The sequence below is a fragment of the Carica papaya genome, chromosome 4, assembly GCF_054855325.1.
Source record: "Carica papaya isolate Zhongbai chromosome 4, ASM5485532v1, whole genome shotgun sequence".
NCBI lineage: Eukaryota > Viridiplantae > Streptophyta > Magnoliopsida > Brassicales > Caricaceae > Carica > Carica papaya.
The window spans coordinates 30301844-30317423 of record NC_142312.1 but is presented as its reverse complement, the minus strand read 5'-3'; the positions used below and the strand labels follow the sequence as shown (position 1 = coordinate 30317423).

The 15580-nt window shown below is 32.6% G+C and overlaps 3 protein-coding genes across 4 annotated transcripts; 2 read left to right on the top strand and 1 right to left on the bottom strand.

Annotated features, from left to right (window-relative positions):
• Positions 1 to 426: 426 nt before the first annotated feature.
• NAC2 (NAC domain containing protein 2) lies at positions 427 to 2631 on the top strand. 2 transcript variants are annotated; one of them, XM_022039032.2, is made up of 4 exons: positions 427 to 841; positions 994 to 1304; positions 1415 to 2017; positions 2200 to 2631. In XM_022039032.2, exons 1-3 carry the CDS (start codon positions 658 to 660, stop codon positions 1976 to 1978), a joined length of 1059 nt encoding a protein of 352 aa, XP_021894724.1. In that variant the 5' UTR covers positions 427 to 657; the 3' UTR covers positions 1979 to 2017; positions 2200 to 2631. The 2 variants fall into 2 exon arrangements, with proteins under 2 accessions (XP_021894724.1, XP_021894723.1); XM_022039031.2 differs by having other exon boundaries at positions 428 to 841; positions 1415 to 2631.
• A 6399-nt stretch (positions 2632 to 9030) lies between these two features.
• Positions 9031 to 9651, top strand: LOC110812296 (uncharacterized). Its single transcript, XM_022039033.2, has one exon. It carries the CDS (start codon positions 9140 to 9142, stop codon positions 9473 to 9475), a length of 336 nt encoding a protein of 111 aa, XP_021894725.1. The 5' UTR covers positions 9031 to 9139; the 3' UTR covers positions 9476 to 9651.
• A 413-nt stretch (positions 9652 to 10064) lies between these two features.
• On the bottom strand, positions 10065 to 14443 carry LOC110812321 (Peroxisomal membrane 22 kDa (Mpv17/PMP22) family protein). The gene is made up of 7 exons (XM_022039074.2): positions 13844 to 14443; positions 12736 to 12876; positions 12514 to 12627; positions 12245 to 12418; positions 11487 to 11602; positions 10461 to 10545; positions 10065 to 10370 (listed from the first exon to the last, which is right to left on the bottom strand). Exons 1-7 carry the CDS (start codon positions 14339 to 14341, stop codon positions 10365 to 10367), a joined length of 1134 nt encoding a protein of 377 aa, XP_021894766.1. The 5' UTR covers positions 14342 to 14443; the 3' UTR covers positions 10065 to 10364.
• Positions 14444 to 15580: the final 1137 nt, after the last annotated feature.

Sequence of the window (15580 nt, the reverse complement as noted above, 5' to 3'; positions counted from 1 at the left end):
AAATAAATAAATAAAGCATGACATCTGGGGCGTAAAAGCTTTTGCCCCACCCGACGCCACGCTTATCCGCCTCGGTGCATGTATTATCTTTTTGTTGCCTTGTGTGCCTTGTGGTCCCCACCTAATCACACGTGTCGACGTTCCTAGCGCCAACAGAATGACACGTGTCAACCAATCAACGGTCCTAACTCCCAGTTGCCGTCATCATCAGGTGCCCATCCACTGCGCGTCTTTATCAGCCAATGCATGAACTCGGCTAATTCCAAACCCAGGGTTAATTTAGTAAATTAACCACTCCTCGGTACTAATTAGCCTTAATCCTTCCACGTGGCAGATTCTCATTTGAGATTACAAAACCAGATCAGAGATTCAGGTGCATACTATATAAACTCAGCAACCAAACAAAATATCAAAGAAGAAGTGTCATATTCTATATGCCCATTTAAAAGAATGGCTATGGCGACTCTTTGCGGCATTTGATTTTTGAGCAATCCTCTCAAAAATTTCAAAAAAGAAAAGAAATATTCATCTGCTTAATTTGACATGCTCTTCTTCTACCGGAAGGAAGCGAAATTGGAAGTAAAAAGCTTGGAATTCTGAAATTTGTATTGGAAGTGTTAGAGAAATTCTGCTTCAGAGACAGCGGGGTGCACGAAAATGGAGAGTACCGACTCATCGGCGGGCTCGCGACAGCCGCAATTGCCGCCGGGATTCCGGTTTCATCCAACCGATGAGGAGCTCGTGGTTCACTATCTTAAGAAGAAGGCCTCGTCAGCTCCGTTACCAGTTGCAATCATAGCTGAAGTTGATTTGTACAAGTTTGATCCGTGGGAGTTACCAGGTAGAATTACTGTTAATTATGTAAATATGTATTAAATATGTGTGCGTTTCTGTTTGTTTTCTTTTTTTATTTTTTAAGTTCTGTGGTGAGTTCTGATTCCATAAAGAGTAAATATGGGCGAGGATGACGATGGGGGAACGTGTTGATTGCAGCTAAGGCCACTTTTGGAGAGCAGGAATGGTACTTCTTTAGTCCTCGAGACAGGAAGTATCCAAACGGGGCGAGGCCAAACAGAGCGGCAACTTCAGGGTATTGGAAGGCTACCGGAACTGATAAGCCGGTGTTGACATCTGGCGGGACTCAAAAGGTTGGTGTTAAAAAGGCGCTTGTCTTCTATGGAGGGAAGCCGCCGAAGGGGATTAAGACCAACTGGATCATGCATGAATATAGGCTTGCTGATAATAAGACTAACAATAAGCCTCCTGGCTGCATCGACTTAGGAAACCGGAAGAACTCCTTAAGGGTACTAATTAATCGTTTCATGATTTCTTTTATTGGTAGATTATAATTTCAGACATCCATTAACGCTTCTGGTGGTTTTTTTGTTTTTTGGTTGGGATTGTTTTGGTTTAGCTTGACGATTGGGTTTTATGCCGAATCTACAAGAAGAACAACACAAACAGACCCATGGATCATGACAAGGAAGACTCCATGGATGACATGCTTGGTCCTATTCTACCTTCCATATCAGTTGGCTGTAACGGAAAACTTCATCTACCCACAAAGAGCATAGGCTACGGCTCGTTGCTGGATAATGACCAGAACCTGTTCGAAGGAATGATTAGCAACGATGGGATTAACAATGGTACGGCCATGTCACAATTGGAGTCTTCGAGCTCCAAGGCAGAGTTGTCAGGGTTGTCTGCTAAGAGAACACTGCCTTCACTATACTGGGCGGATGAAGAGCCCGGCGGTGGGCCTTCGACGAGCAAGAAATTTCATGGGGATATCAACGATGGAGGAATTAATGGAAGAGAAGAGGTAGATAATGGGAATGGGTCAGTTGTCACTCTGCTTAGCCAGCTACAGCCGCAAAACAACACTTCATTGCACCCTTCACAGTCAATGTTGGGGTTCATGGCGGATGGGATTTTTCGACCTCCATTTCAGCTGCCTGGATTGAATTGGTACTCTTGAATTAAGCTTCAATTTCAAGCTGATGTGGCACAAAAAATGGTACATATATATACTGTGTCTTGTGATCTTATATCTTCAAGAAATCAAAAGTTTGGGAGTAGCTAGCTATAGGATTTGGAAGCTGTTGGCGTTAATAATCACAAGTGTTTGATAATACACATATATACGTATACATATTTACACTTTCTGGATTTGGGTATTGAGATTTTGGTAATTGCCAGGGAAGATATAAGAGATGATCATGTTCACTCGTCAGAAGGATATTGGCTTCAAGTTCTCTCAAGTGTGCATGCAAATCTCATCATCAGGTCAGGCCACAAAGATATGTTACATATATAGATATATAGAATATTCTATCATATGCGTATACAAATAGATACACCAAGATATATTTATCTATATCTAAGTTTGTGTACACAAGTATGGATGTTAATTTTATATGTGGAAATGCAATAGGAGACTCAATACGAGGTTTGCTTATATACCTTATAGTATTGTAGAAGAATAAGGAGAAAAAAGAACTGATAACGAGTATACTATTTTTCTCTAGGATATACAGCATTAAAACATTGTATAGATGATAATGTTGACGATATGATGATGATGATGATGATGATGATGATCATATAAATATTTATATTCCTTTTGCTGTAGGACACTGTAATTATATATTATTGCTTCAAAATTTGAAGAGATATATGTTGATGATGATTATTATATATGTGGGTTTTTGTCTTGTGTGTGTGTGTGTATATACATATATATATATATGTATAGCTTTCTGTTCATTATTATCTTGTCCATTTTCATGGGTTTGACTGTGAGATGCGTTTGCTTTTTTGGATCATTCGACCAACTTGTTATTTAAAGACACCATTGGTGGAAGCTTTTCTTTTTTCCTTATAAATTTTCTCCTTTTTCTAAAAAATTATTTTCTATCTTCTGTATTAATTCACTCCTGCTTTTACACTTGTATATATATATACCCGTCTCTTTTGGGAGATAATACTGCACCATAAACCCTAGATGGCAAAAGATCTTTTTCCTTTCAGTTTTATTTCCTTTTCCCTTTTCATGACAAGATTATCAGATAAAAACACAGAAACATACAATTATATGAGTACAAAACAAATTATATATATATATATATATATATATACACTTTTTAGTTATCCGCTTCTTGATCACTAGGTTGGTAATTTATATAATCAGATATCCATTTAATATATATCGGTCATTAAAGTACAGTAAACAAAGCTTTCCATGTATGGTTTCGGACTCATTCTTCTTTCTTCCATCATATCGAGCTTTTCAAAATGAAGAACAAAAAACCAAGATAAAGAACATGGTTGGAATCGTATGCTCGCTAGTTCATCATATTTCATTATACTAAGTGTATTATATACGAATGCATATATGTATAGTTTTGAAAATATATAACTTTTTACGTTGTGTTTGATTCATATCTAATTTAATTTCTAATAAAATTTTTGGTTTTAGTTTTTGTATTAGTTTTCGTATATACATAATTAAAATATAATTTATTCCAACTACAATAATTATATTTAATTGTGCATGTTAAACTTAAAACTTTACAACCAAATGAATATGAGAATTACCACTAAAAGTTTACTAAGAATTGAAAAATCAAAAAACACAAATTTGAAGTGTTAATAATATGTATATATATATATAGTTTTTACGATTTACTAATGTACATATTATATATTTTTTAATTTAGAAAATATCTCTTATTTTTTCAGGAAAAAAAAAAATTCTTCTTCTTCAACAGAGTAGACCCAGAATTTTAGATATTTTATATACGTATATATATATATATATAATTATAATTATAATTATTGGGTTTAAGAGAAATCAATTCAAACCCAATAGACTTTTTGAGTAGTATATTAATTTTATAATTACTTCTTTCTTAATTTTTACAATAAACTTGAGAGTGATGGCTGAACTTCTGGAAAATGAGATTGAACCTTGTTAATTAATTAAAAAGATTACCCAAATGACCAATAATTAAGTAGATATGTAAAAGGGTCCAAATGAAAAGTTGATTTTAATTAATCTTGGTTTAATTCCCATAAACTGCAAGCTATTAGATTAATTTACTCCTAATTGTCATTTTCCTTGATAAGACATATGGGTAAGCATATTCCATGATCAATAGATGACACAAGTTGATCATAACAAAGAAAAGAGATATAATATATACACACACACACATATATATATATATAGAGAGAGAGAGAGAGAGGGTTTAGCAGTAATTTGAACTATTTGCATATATAGTGATATGACATAATTTTTTAATTAAAGTTCATAATAAAAAATTAAGAGTTATAATACTAAGAACCCATTGTTAAGGTAATAAGAAAATGTACGTGAATGTATATGTGTGTGTGTGTGTGTATGTATGTATGTATGTATGTATGTATGTATACAAATGACTAAAGGGGCCAATATTTCAACATCATAAAAAGGAATCATTATCCTAAAACCACACAAATTAAAAACCTCTTTAATTATACATTCCTTTTTGAGTAAAAGCGTACGAAACAACTTTTATAAAATTTCATATCAATCGTCTTCATTTTTGGAATGGGTGATATGCTCTCCTATCTCCACCCCCTTTAGTAGATCATGCTTTCTTTTTTAAAAAAAAATAAAATTAAATAACCTAAATTATGATCTATACATATATATATATATATATACACACACACCTTTACAATTGTAGTTTTTAATTAATTTTTACCTACAATTTGACTAATTTTTTTATTTTAAAAAGGATTAATCAAACCTTTAGGTTAGAGGAGAAGAGTTAACTTCTTATTCATATGACATATTTTATTAAAATTATAAGTGTTTATTTTGAATTTTTTTTTGCAATGGTAAAGATATGAAATAATTAGATTTTACCCAAATATCAAAACCCACATGTAATTTACCCTAAAAGTAATATTTTAAAATGTAAGAGACTAAAACCCTAAATTTTATAAAATTTCATTTTAATTTCTTGTTCCCAATAAACCCACATGTAATTTACCCTAAAAGTAATATTTTAAAATGTAAGAGACTAAAACCCTAAGTTTTATAAAATTTCTTTTTAATTTCTTATTCCCAATAAACCCACATGTAATTTACCCTAAAAGTAATATTTTAAAATGTAAGAGACTAAAACCCTAAATTTTATAAAATTTCATTTTAATTTCTTATTCACAAATAAACCCACATGTAATTTACCCTAAAAGTAATATTTTAAAATGTATGAGACTAAAACCCTAAATTTTATAAAATTTCATTTTAATTTCTTGTTCCCAATAAACCCACATGTAATTTACCCTAAAAATAATATTTTAAAATGTATGAGACTAAAACCCTAAATTTTATAAAATTTCATTTTAATTTCTTGTTCCCAATAAACCCACATGTAATTTATCCTAAAAGTAATATTTTAAAATGTAAGAGACTAAAACCCTAAGTTTTATAAAATTTCATTTTAATTTCTTATTCCCAATAAACCCACATGTAATTTACCCTAAAAGTAATATTTTAAAATGTATGAGACTAAAACCCTAAGTTTTATAAAATTTCATTTTAATTTCTTATTCCCAATAAACCCACATGTAATTTACCCTAAAAGTAATATTTTAAAATGTATGAGACTAAAACCCTAAGTTTTATAAAATTTCATTTTAATTTCTTATTCCCAATAAACCCACATGTAATTTTCCCTAAAAGTAATATTTTAAAATGTATGAGACTAAAACCCTAAGTTTTATAAAATTTCATTTTAATTTCTTATTCTGCATAAAAGAAATCTTGAACACTACCTTAATTTATAGAGAGTTTTTTTATATTCAAACTTATTTGTCGCTCGTCTCTTATTTTGCAAATAATATATAGAGTCTCAATTCTCACACTACAACAGTTACTCATATATAAAAGGGCACAAAAAATAGAGAATAAAACAAATTAAAATCTATATAATCAAATATCATCTTATAAATATATATATATATATATTAAAAGGGTTTGGATATACACATATATATGTTTTAAAGTAACAAAAATTCCTTTAAAACAAAACCTAGGCCCATAATAGAAGAATAGAAAGCTGTCAAGTACCAACATTTAACATATAATTTTTGGCATTGACCCACAAATTGATTCCTGAGCCATTCTCAGTATAAATACACCCTGGACCATGCTCAAGCCCACTATATCTATAGCCCATTTTTATCATAGCTAAGGCTTAGAATAGCTAAGGCTACCTACCCCCTCAATTATATTCTATTTATATTATGACCCCACTAATCCCCATATTTATTTCTCAATCATTAACTCACAAGATGTATAATTTAGGATGATACATCAAAAAAGAATTTGTAAATTTGAAGATAGGAAATAATATATTTTATCAAATTATATTAAAAATTAAAAAAAAAAAACAGTGGCTTAATTTATTTAGATATAAAAAAATGTAATCATTAAATAGTATATAAATAAATATTGAAGCTAAGCTTTACAGGCTTAGCAAACAGGAAAATTTGGAGACTTTACAGCTCAAGACAGAGAGATGGAATACTGTGTTGGGTTTGGGGTCCAACTCAGACATTTCATTGTATGTATTGTTTGTATTAACTATTTAAATTAAATTGTAAGTAAAAAAATAATTATTCTTTGAAGCTAAGGAAAGGGTCTTGGTGCTAACTCTAAAAAAGTCCTTGAACAGACTAGAATTCTTCTAATGTATGTATATGTGTATGTATATATATATATATATATATATAATATTACATAAAGTGGCTAATTTTGGTGGAAGTTGTTCTTGAATCTATGTTGAGGTAAAGGAATAGTTAGATTAGATTGAGAGAATGTATTTAATCATATGGATTTGATTTTCATTGTTAGCACTTTGGAAAAAATATATATATATATATATGCTTTAGAATTGTCTCCTTAAAAATATTCCCATAAGATTTTAAGTTTTAAGAATGTATCTACTTTATTCTTAATTAAGCTTCTATTAATAATAAGATCTTAATTATGTTTTTTTTTCTTAATCAGCACGTTTTTTTAGGTTAAATAAATTATGAGTTTGTTAATTTAATTCCTAAAGTTAAACAGCCTAAATTTGTTTGTAGTTTTACATTTGATTGATTTATATAACATTGTTACGGAGTTGATTTCTAAATGCGTGAAAAAATCTTCTAAAAAATTCTTGCATAACATTACTCGTAAGTTTCAATCTACTTTTTTATATGTTACTTAATCACTAAAAATGTTTAAGTTGTTTTTGAATTTTTTTATTATTTGAAGTCTTTTAATAAATGAAGTTAATGTTGTAGTTAGATATCGAAAGCGTAAGACACGGTTGAGTGACTTTTTTTATTACAACTATGACAAATTTGGGGTTTAAGGGATGTCTTGATGAGATTTTTTCTTTCCACGGACATGGGGTTCAACAAGGGGATCTCCTTTCTTTTTATCTATTTATTTTGTATGACTTTTTAACTTTATTCGAGAATGAAGTATTGAACGTGTTTCATCATATTCTTGATGTAAGGTTCTAGGAGTCTGAGCGCTTGTAGTTGTTGGCATTGGTCTCTAGCGATGAAAAAGGAGATGGAAAAAAAGGGTTACGTAGATGGTGAACTAGTGGCTGAAATGGGTAAATAAAATAAGATATCCGATGGAGAGTGAAAATGGCAGGAGTTGTGATGGACGACAAGGGAGTGAGTTAAGAGGGAAGGAAGATGATGAATATAATGACAAACAAAGTATGGATGACTTTGGATTATTGAAATTTAGGGTTTGAGATTTTAAATTAATTATAAAACTCATTTCATTTAGAGTATTCTCTTAACGTGTTAAATTTGTAATATGAAAGTTTTAACTCATTTAATGTAATTGTAATGATCACTTATTTCAACGTATCATATATTTTAATAGTTAGCTAACCTATCTTCTGATGTTATTAAAATATTGATATTTTTTTTATCACATCACACTTAAATCAATCATGTGAAAGCTTATATATCAATCATTAAAGTCTATCGCGCATTAACCTAAACTATTAACTACTCTTTCCACGAGAAGAATATTTTAATATTGAGATATTGTTCAATTAAATAACTTTTCTTATACCTCATCATAATGTTAATGCACATAACATCTTCATATATTTCAATATTAAATTCTTCGAGACTAAACCTACCTGCATGTAAGAATCTAAACCAACATATGACATCTATCACGAATGAATCATATTTATTTTATTAAGGACAAAATTTATTATCATTTTCTACGTATCCCTTGAAAATCTATAGTAAATATGAAGCTACCAGTTTATGAAAATGAAAGGTTGACATGCCATAAATCTATTATGACTCGCCTAACACCCCATTTGAGCATCAATTGCTCATTATTTTTTCGTGAGAAGCTTTCATCCAGTAGCTTTTAGTGAGTCTTAAACCATCTCAAGCATTCCGAAAAATCTTTAAAAATTTCATCCCATTAATGCCTACTTGAAGAATTTTATCATATCAAAATATTTATCGTGTGCTTCTTTCTTTTGAAGATGTAAATTTTAAGTATTCCGATTATGTACATATTGTAATGACTCGAAAGAAAAATAAACATGTAGTATATTAAAAAATATATAATAGATGTGTAAAACACACGAGTAAAACCAAAATCTTCTTTTACTATATTTATAATGATTATAGACTATCTAATTTTATGGTTTATATATGTATATATATACACACATATATGTATGTACACACCCACGAATAATTCATGGAAAGCATTTTGACAAAAGCAAGCGAGTGGCCGAATGAAGAAGGAAGTGGTGGTGGTTCCAGTCAAAAAGAACCGGCCCATTTTCACAGTCTCGAATTCGTGATGAAATCAAATCATCATATTCCGTCAAAGTCTCCAACCCCAACCAATCACAAACCAACAACAAAAACAAATTTATACCCAGTCCACTCCAACCATATTATATGTATATATATATATATATATACACAACACATATGTATACACAGCATGTAACGCGATGTGCCCATAAATCTACAAACAGATATTTTTTCACTCCAGAAATCCATTAGATCTTCTTTGGGAGTTCTCTGCACGGAAATGGAAGCAGAATCCACAGCACCTCAAGATTCACGCAGAGAAAATCTGAAGGATGCCGGATCAGTGGCGACGGAGGGAAACCGTGCGGGCAGGATAGCTTTCGGGGCAACGTCGTCGAGGTCGGGGGTTGGTTGTACGTGCTCAAGCCAGCCCGGTGGAACGAGATGCAGACGGCACGGGTACATGGTGCCGAGCAATGAGAGGCTGATGAGGAGGAGCCATGGAAGCAAAGAAATCCTGCGGAGAGCACTTTCGCCGCCTAATCGGAGGTTGAGTCTCAGGTGGTGGAATTTCCGGCCGACGCCTAGTCGTCTCTCTAACATGTCCATGGCCTGATTGATTGATTATCTCCTCTTTAAGTTGTTTAGGGTTTTTCTTTTTGTTTTGGTAGATTTGATTGAGAAGAGAGCGGGTGAGCGGAATCCAGTGAAACTTAATTTGGAATTCTGGTGGTATGTGTGTATATACATATATCTATTTATATGAACGGATGATTTTGTGTTTGATCTTTACATACATCGAACATGATTTTTGTGAATGATCCTCCATTAACTTTTCAAATTTCAAACTTCAAATTTCAAATTCCAAGCTGTTGTGGTGTTGAATCGGCCATGCGAATAATCTTGTTGAGTTTGAAGTTCAGAGGACGAAGTTTGACGGCTGTTTGGTTGCGTGCGAATTGTTATTCTTGTTTGACACGCACTGAGTAAGAGCTAGCTGTACTGGGTCCAAGACAAACTGGTTCTAACTAGAATCCACTCTCTTCTGGCTGTTGACTTTTTAAACCCGTCAACGACTGGGAAATGGGCCTGATGGGTCGAATCGGATTACTAGAAGATCCGAACCCGAGTCCGATTTTTAGTGATTTTTCAGTTTTCACTCAATTTTAAGGTAACAAAATACTATCAAGTTGATAACAAGGAGATGAAAAAGAACTTTCTATATTCTATAGAAATTTCCCAAGTTACTGTTTACAGTGGTAGATCGATTTTGAAGAGTAAAACAAAAACTTTCCATACAAGAAGATTATCGTGTTCATGTCCTATAGTAGTGGAATAAATACATGGAAAAATCCCCAGTATGACCGCAATATACACCATTGAATTCTCGTCGTCCAGCCGCCCCATATACATTTTGCATCTCCATACCATCAAGTCTTGAGTATCTGAAAACCCGAAAAAACGGGTTTGAGTCACTGCTCCAATCGATGCTAGTGTTCGTTGGTCTACTCCTGTTATGACAGACAAAACAAAGAGGGAAAACTTGTATCAGGATTTATGGTGTTAACGCAGACATTTGATTGCTCGGTTACTACACGTACCTTGGAAGGGTCTGTTGACACACAGCTCGAGATATTGTCTGCTGGTGCGTTGGATAGCCTTGCTTCTGATTTTTCATTCGAATAGCTAGCGAAGAGAAGTGAATTAAGGTTGAGTTAGACATTTCCGATAAGCCAAAACATATGAAAACTTTGTTAAATACAGACAGAGGGGAAATGCAGAGAGGTTAGAGACTCCATTTTGTAATAAAATCTGTTTTTGAATTTTTATTTTCTAAATTAAAATATATTTCATTCACTAAACCTGACAAGTTAGTAAACCATCGAGAAAACAATGAATCCTATCTTCTTCTTTTTCTTTTGAAATACATTGAATCCTAACTTCTTTATACCTTAAAACTCCATCAAACACAAACAAGAGACAACATGAAACAAGAAAGAAAGAGGATTAAAGAAGGAAACAAACAGCAAGAAAAGATCAAACATCGAACGGGAGCAATTGGAATTAGAAACAACCAAACAGCACTAAAAGCAGTCTCAGAAACAGGCCACTCTGTCACTTTCTTTCACCAAAAAAAAAAAGAAAAAAAAACTCTGGCCAAGGAGAAACAATGGGGACCAAGGAGAGTCATTGAACAAGGAAGGTAATGTTTCTCTGTCATAGAAAGACGACAAAAAGATGATACGCGGTCTGGCTGGCTTAACCAAATTAGGAGCTTAGATTCCTTCAATCTCTACCACGAAAAAAGATTACTTCAATTTATACTTCAAATAAACCTGACAAACTGAGAATTTTAAATATTTGTAGGCAGTTTCGATGGTGACTTTTGATAATCAAGGACCACCTAAATGGATTCACCCATATGGCTAAATAACTCGAAACAATAACTTAGTCGGTAAGAAAATAGAGCAAATAGGTATATATGTAGGAAATCAGACAGAATGGCCCTTATTGCTTTGTTTTTGGTATCAATTGCGTGGAATATTTAACATAACAGAGTCACAGCTGAAATTGTTCCTGAAATATACAGTTGCTACTGATTAGTTTTGTCATAATCAGATACTTACGTTGAGAGTATTGTCACCCAAATGAGTTCCACACAGTCCACCCAGAGAAGTCTTTGTTCTACCGGGATCACACCATAAGTAATGAGATGAGCAAATGGCCAAAGCTTCCATCCTGCCTGTTATAAAAGCATACCAACAAATCACTGCATTAGCCAAAATTACAAATTGCATCAGCCTTGATGCCCACATAGAAAATCAAATTTGAACCAAAGTTGTAAACAAGTGTAAGCACAAACCGAAAAAGGAAAGAATATTCTCTTTCTCAAATTCAACATTCCATCTTCAACAACTTTTAAATAAATTATATAATAACTAGAAGTTGTGATCCTATTGGAATTTATTTTAATGATATTACCAAAGCATCCAACCTGATTAAGAATCCTCCCAGCCTAATTGACAAGAGGGAATAAGAAGGGCAATCATTTGGATTTACGGTTGAGAAATCAATTCTAAACACCTAGGTAAGAAGTTCAAGTTACATTAATGCTAAGTTCAAAAAATGTCAAGAAATATAGTGAAATTCATTTGCAAATCCACACTTTAGTTTAACTAGAATATTGTGTAAATTATACAATGATGCCAAAAAAATTGACTTCTTGTGAATTGAATTATGTAATTCATTTCAGGTTACTTTTTTTATCATGTTACGAAGAACTTTCACAAATTTTTAATCGATCTGCATATAGATTTGTACATGAATTCTATAAAAATTTTAGATTCGATCAAAACATAGGCTAAAAAGGGTAAAATCTTCTTACCGTTAGCATGGGGAAAAATGTTGCCTTCAATTCGGTAAAAATACTAGTTGGGGATTCAAATCGCAAGAATCCCAGAACTGTATAATAAATGCTGTTCCATACAGCTGACCATGCAGTTTGGTCAAAGGCGACTTTGGCCGGAACCACCCACCAGTCATGGAAAGGGAAAAGTGCCTGCAAAGCAGAGGAGATAAATTTGTTAAATGATGAATGTAAAACATCAATCACAACAAATTCAATGAGGGAAGAAATGTAAATGATATTATCACCTCACAGAATTGGTAATAATAGTGAGAAAGGGAACCATGTAGGGTAAACCCCACGAGGCCTGATCTGAACATTCGAGCACGATCAAACTCAAAGAGAGGTTTGCCTTCATAGCACTGCAAATTTCAAAATCTCAACAAGGTAACATTATATATCAAGGTAAAAATATTTAATCCAAAGCTGATGTTCCTAAATATTTGTTTCCAGATATATCAGAAACTAACCTGTGCAATCCAATCCCCCACAGAATAGACAACTCCACTTATTACCATTTTAGCCAATACTGGGTTTGTCTTCAAAGCTTCCTCGTAAGCACTCCAGTTATGTTGAGGAGCATATCTTAGTATCTCAAAAAGGGTCCAACCCTGAGAGAAACCATAAACAGACGTTTAACTATTTAGTATAAAACAAGACAGTATGTACCTAAGCAAAATAGATTAATAAATAGCAGATTTTCTACAACGCTAATCAAAATCCGAAGTCTAATTCTAAAGAAAGCTTACGTTTTAATTTCAAGTCTTAAGCGAATATATTAAAATTCCAAAAAGAGAATCTCAATCATCGCCTCGTGCAACTATTGATCATTTCAGAGCACGAGATATATTTGACTCACATAAAACCTAATCCAAACCATGTATTTTCATTTTTATCTTAATCTTAAAATGCATGATTAAAAAAATGTATTGATTAAGTTACCAACATCAATGAAGCCAAAATAGAAAGTAGTGATAACTCATTAAAAGTGATAGTGGCAATAACTCAAACATCACCAAATTATATCCTACTTATATATATATCAAGACTAGCATGAGAATAATAATAATGAACTTATTAGATTATGCAATAACTGAACCAAACGAGACCTTGTTTTTCTAAGAATCAGCTAATTCCATCTTCTTCACTTTTGTCTTTTGGTAGATTGTGCTTGGTTCAATTCTTATTTTACTCCTTACAATTCCGAACTCTAATCTTTCTATCATTCTTCAATATGTAGAATTAGAATATGAACTGTATCTTTAATCTCGCTTCTCTACCACTTTGAATTATTTAGTATTGAGAATTCAATTTTCATGAACTACAGTGAAAATAAAATTCCCACATAAAAATAATCAATAACAATTAAAATTTAAAGAGAAATTAAGTAAAAATGAAATGGGATAGCACCAAAAGCAGATTATAAAAATGAAAATAAGATGTCTTGAGTGGAATCGTGAATGACGACGAGATGAATTAATAAAAGAGAGTGTATTCATTCGCAGAAGTTTTTCAGAGAAAAGCCAGAAATTATATATATACACATACATATACATAAATTTCTATACTTATAGTTACCTGCCAGTAATCATGATCAATGGTAAGCAACTTGGTGATGGCAAAAGTACCGGCGGCTAGAACGATAGTCGCATTGATGGTCCGATCAATTACCTTCTCCATTTCCTCATTCTCTTTGCTCATCTCTCCTGCTCCACCAATTGAGGAAGATGAAGCAGAAGAAAACCCTTCAAACGATAACATCCCCTCATTCGGCGCCACAGCAAACCCCCCAACCTGACTCGCCAGCTCGTTCCCTTCCCTCTCAACCGGACTCACCACAACCCCTTCTTGTTGGTCCGTCGAATCCCCACTCTGCACCGGGATTACGTCCAACTCGTCCTCCACCATTGAGTTCACCGCCCAGTCGCCCTTTGCTCTCTGTTTGTTTCTCGAGAAAATATGGCGGTGTTTCTGAGCCTGAAAAGAGGAATTGGCGAAGGGTTTTAACATCGATTTCCTGGGTTTTGAAAGAGAGAGAAGGTTTCGCGGAGAGATGGTTGTATTAAGAGAAGCCATTGCTGAGCTCGGGAGGAACTGAGTCGAGTCCGATTGACTCGATCGTCAATCAAAGACTTTACTATCTTAACAGTTCGTTTCTCCGAGTTCGAAGCATCGATAGCAAAGGCATAATATTATATGAAACGGAGTCCGTGGGTATTATCCGGTACATCGAGGTCTATAGTTTCATACTAATTTTCTTTGATCAACGGCTGTCATTTGTTTGACTTTGTAAACACACAGTAGACTTGATAATGATTGGTTCACGAATGTGAAGCTTTAGGGTACTTGTTAGCAGGGGATTTTTTTCCGTAGACGGGGGTGCCTGTGGATGATATCAGACAATGAAGAGGAATCCTGTCCACACAAGCGAGTGCGGCTGCTACAATATTCTACTATAAATCTAATATTTTAGCCTTCCACGTGGCATTTACTATTATTTAATAATTAATATTTTTATATTTAATAATTTTATTTTAAAAATAAAATTTATTATTTTATTAACGTTAACAAGTGACTGATTTATAATACTTAATTAAACGAATATAAAAATTTAACTCATTAATGTATTTATGAGTTTGCGATAACTAAATTGTAAAGGATAGTAAGAAGGGATTGGTGGGTTCCGAAGCCGCTATTCCGACCACACGTAGTGGGTCAATGGGCCCATGAGCGGCCCCACACCACATTTATCAAAAATCTCTTATTGTCTCCTTCACCAATCCATTCGGTTCTATCTAATTTTTTTGAGGTCAATAATAAACCATTCATTTTTTTTCAATGATACGACTGAATTCACATTTTGGGTATTTATTTATTTTATATTTTTCGTTTTCTTGGTAGGCAGCAAGATTCATACTATGCCTAAAACAAATTATTAATTGTGGCTCATAAATTAAGTGGGATTATTATTTTCTCTCATGGGAAGAAATGCAAAATATATTTGTAAATTTACTATTATTTTAATTAAATAATGTATCAATTGTATTCAAGGACTAAAAATTGAATATATATATATATATGTATATGAAATTCTATGTGAGTATTCTAAATTTCATCAATTTTGATGTCCTTAGAACATTTTGTTCCAATTATTATTATTTTTTTTAATTTCATATGCACTTAATTTTATTACATTATATAAGTTTTAATTAGAAATAAGCAAGAGTTGTATCATCTTTTGAATTAAAAATAAATATAAATTTTTAAATAAATTTTTTAAATTCGTTCTATACATATCCTATTAATATTAATAAA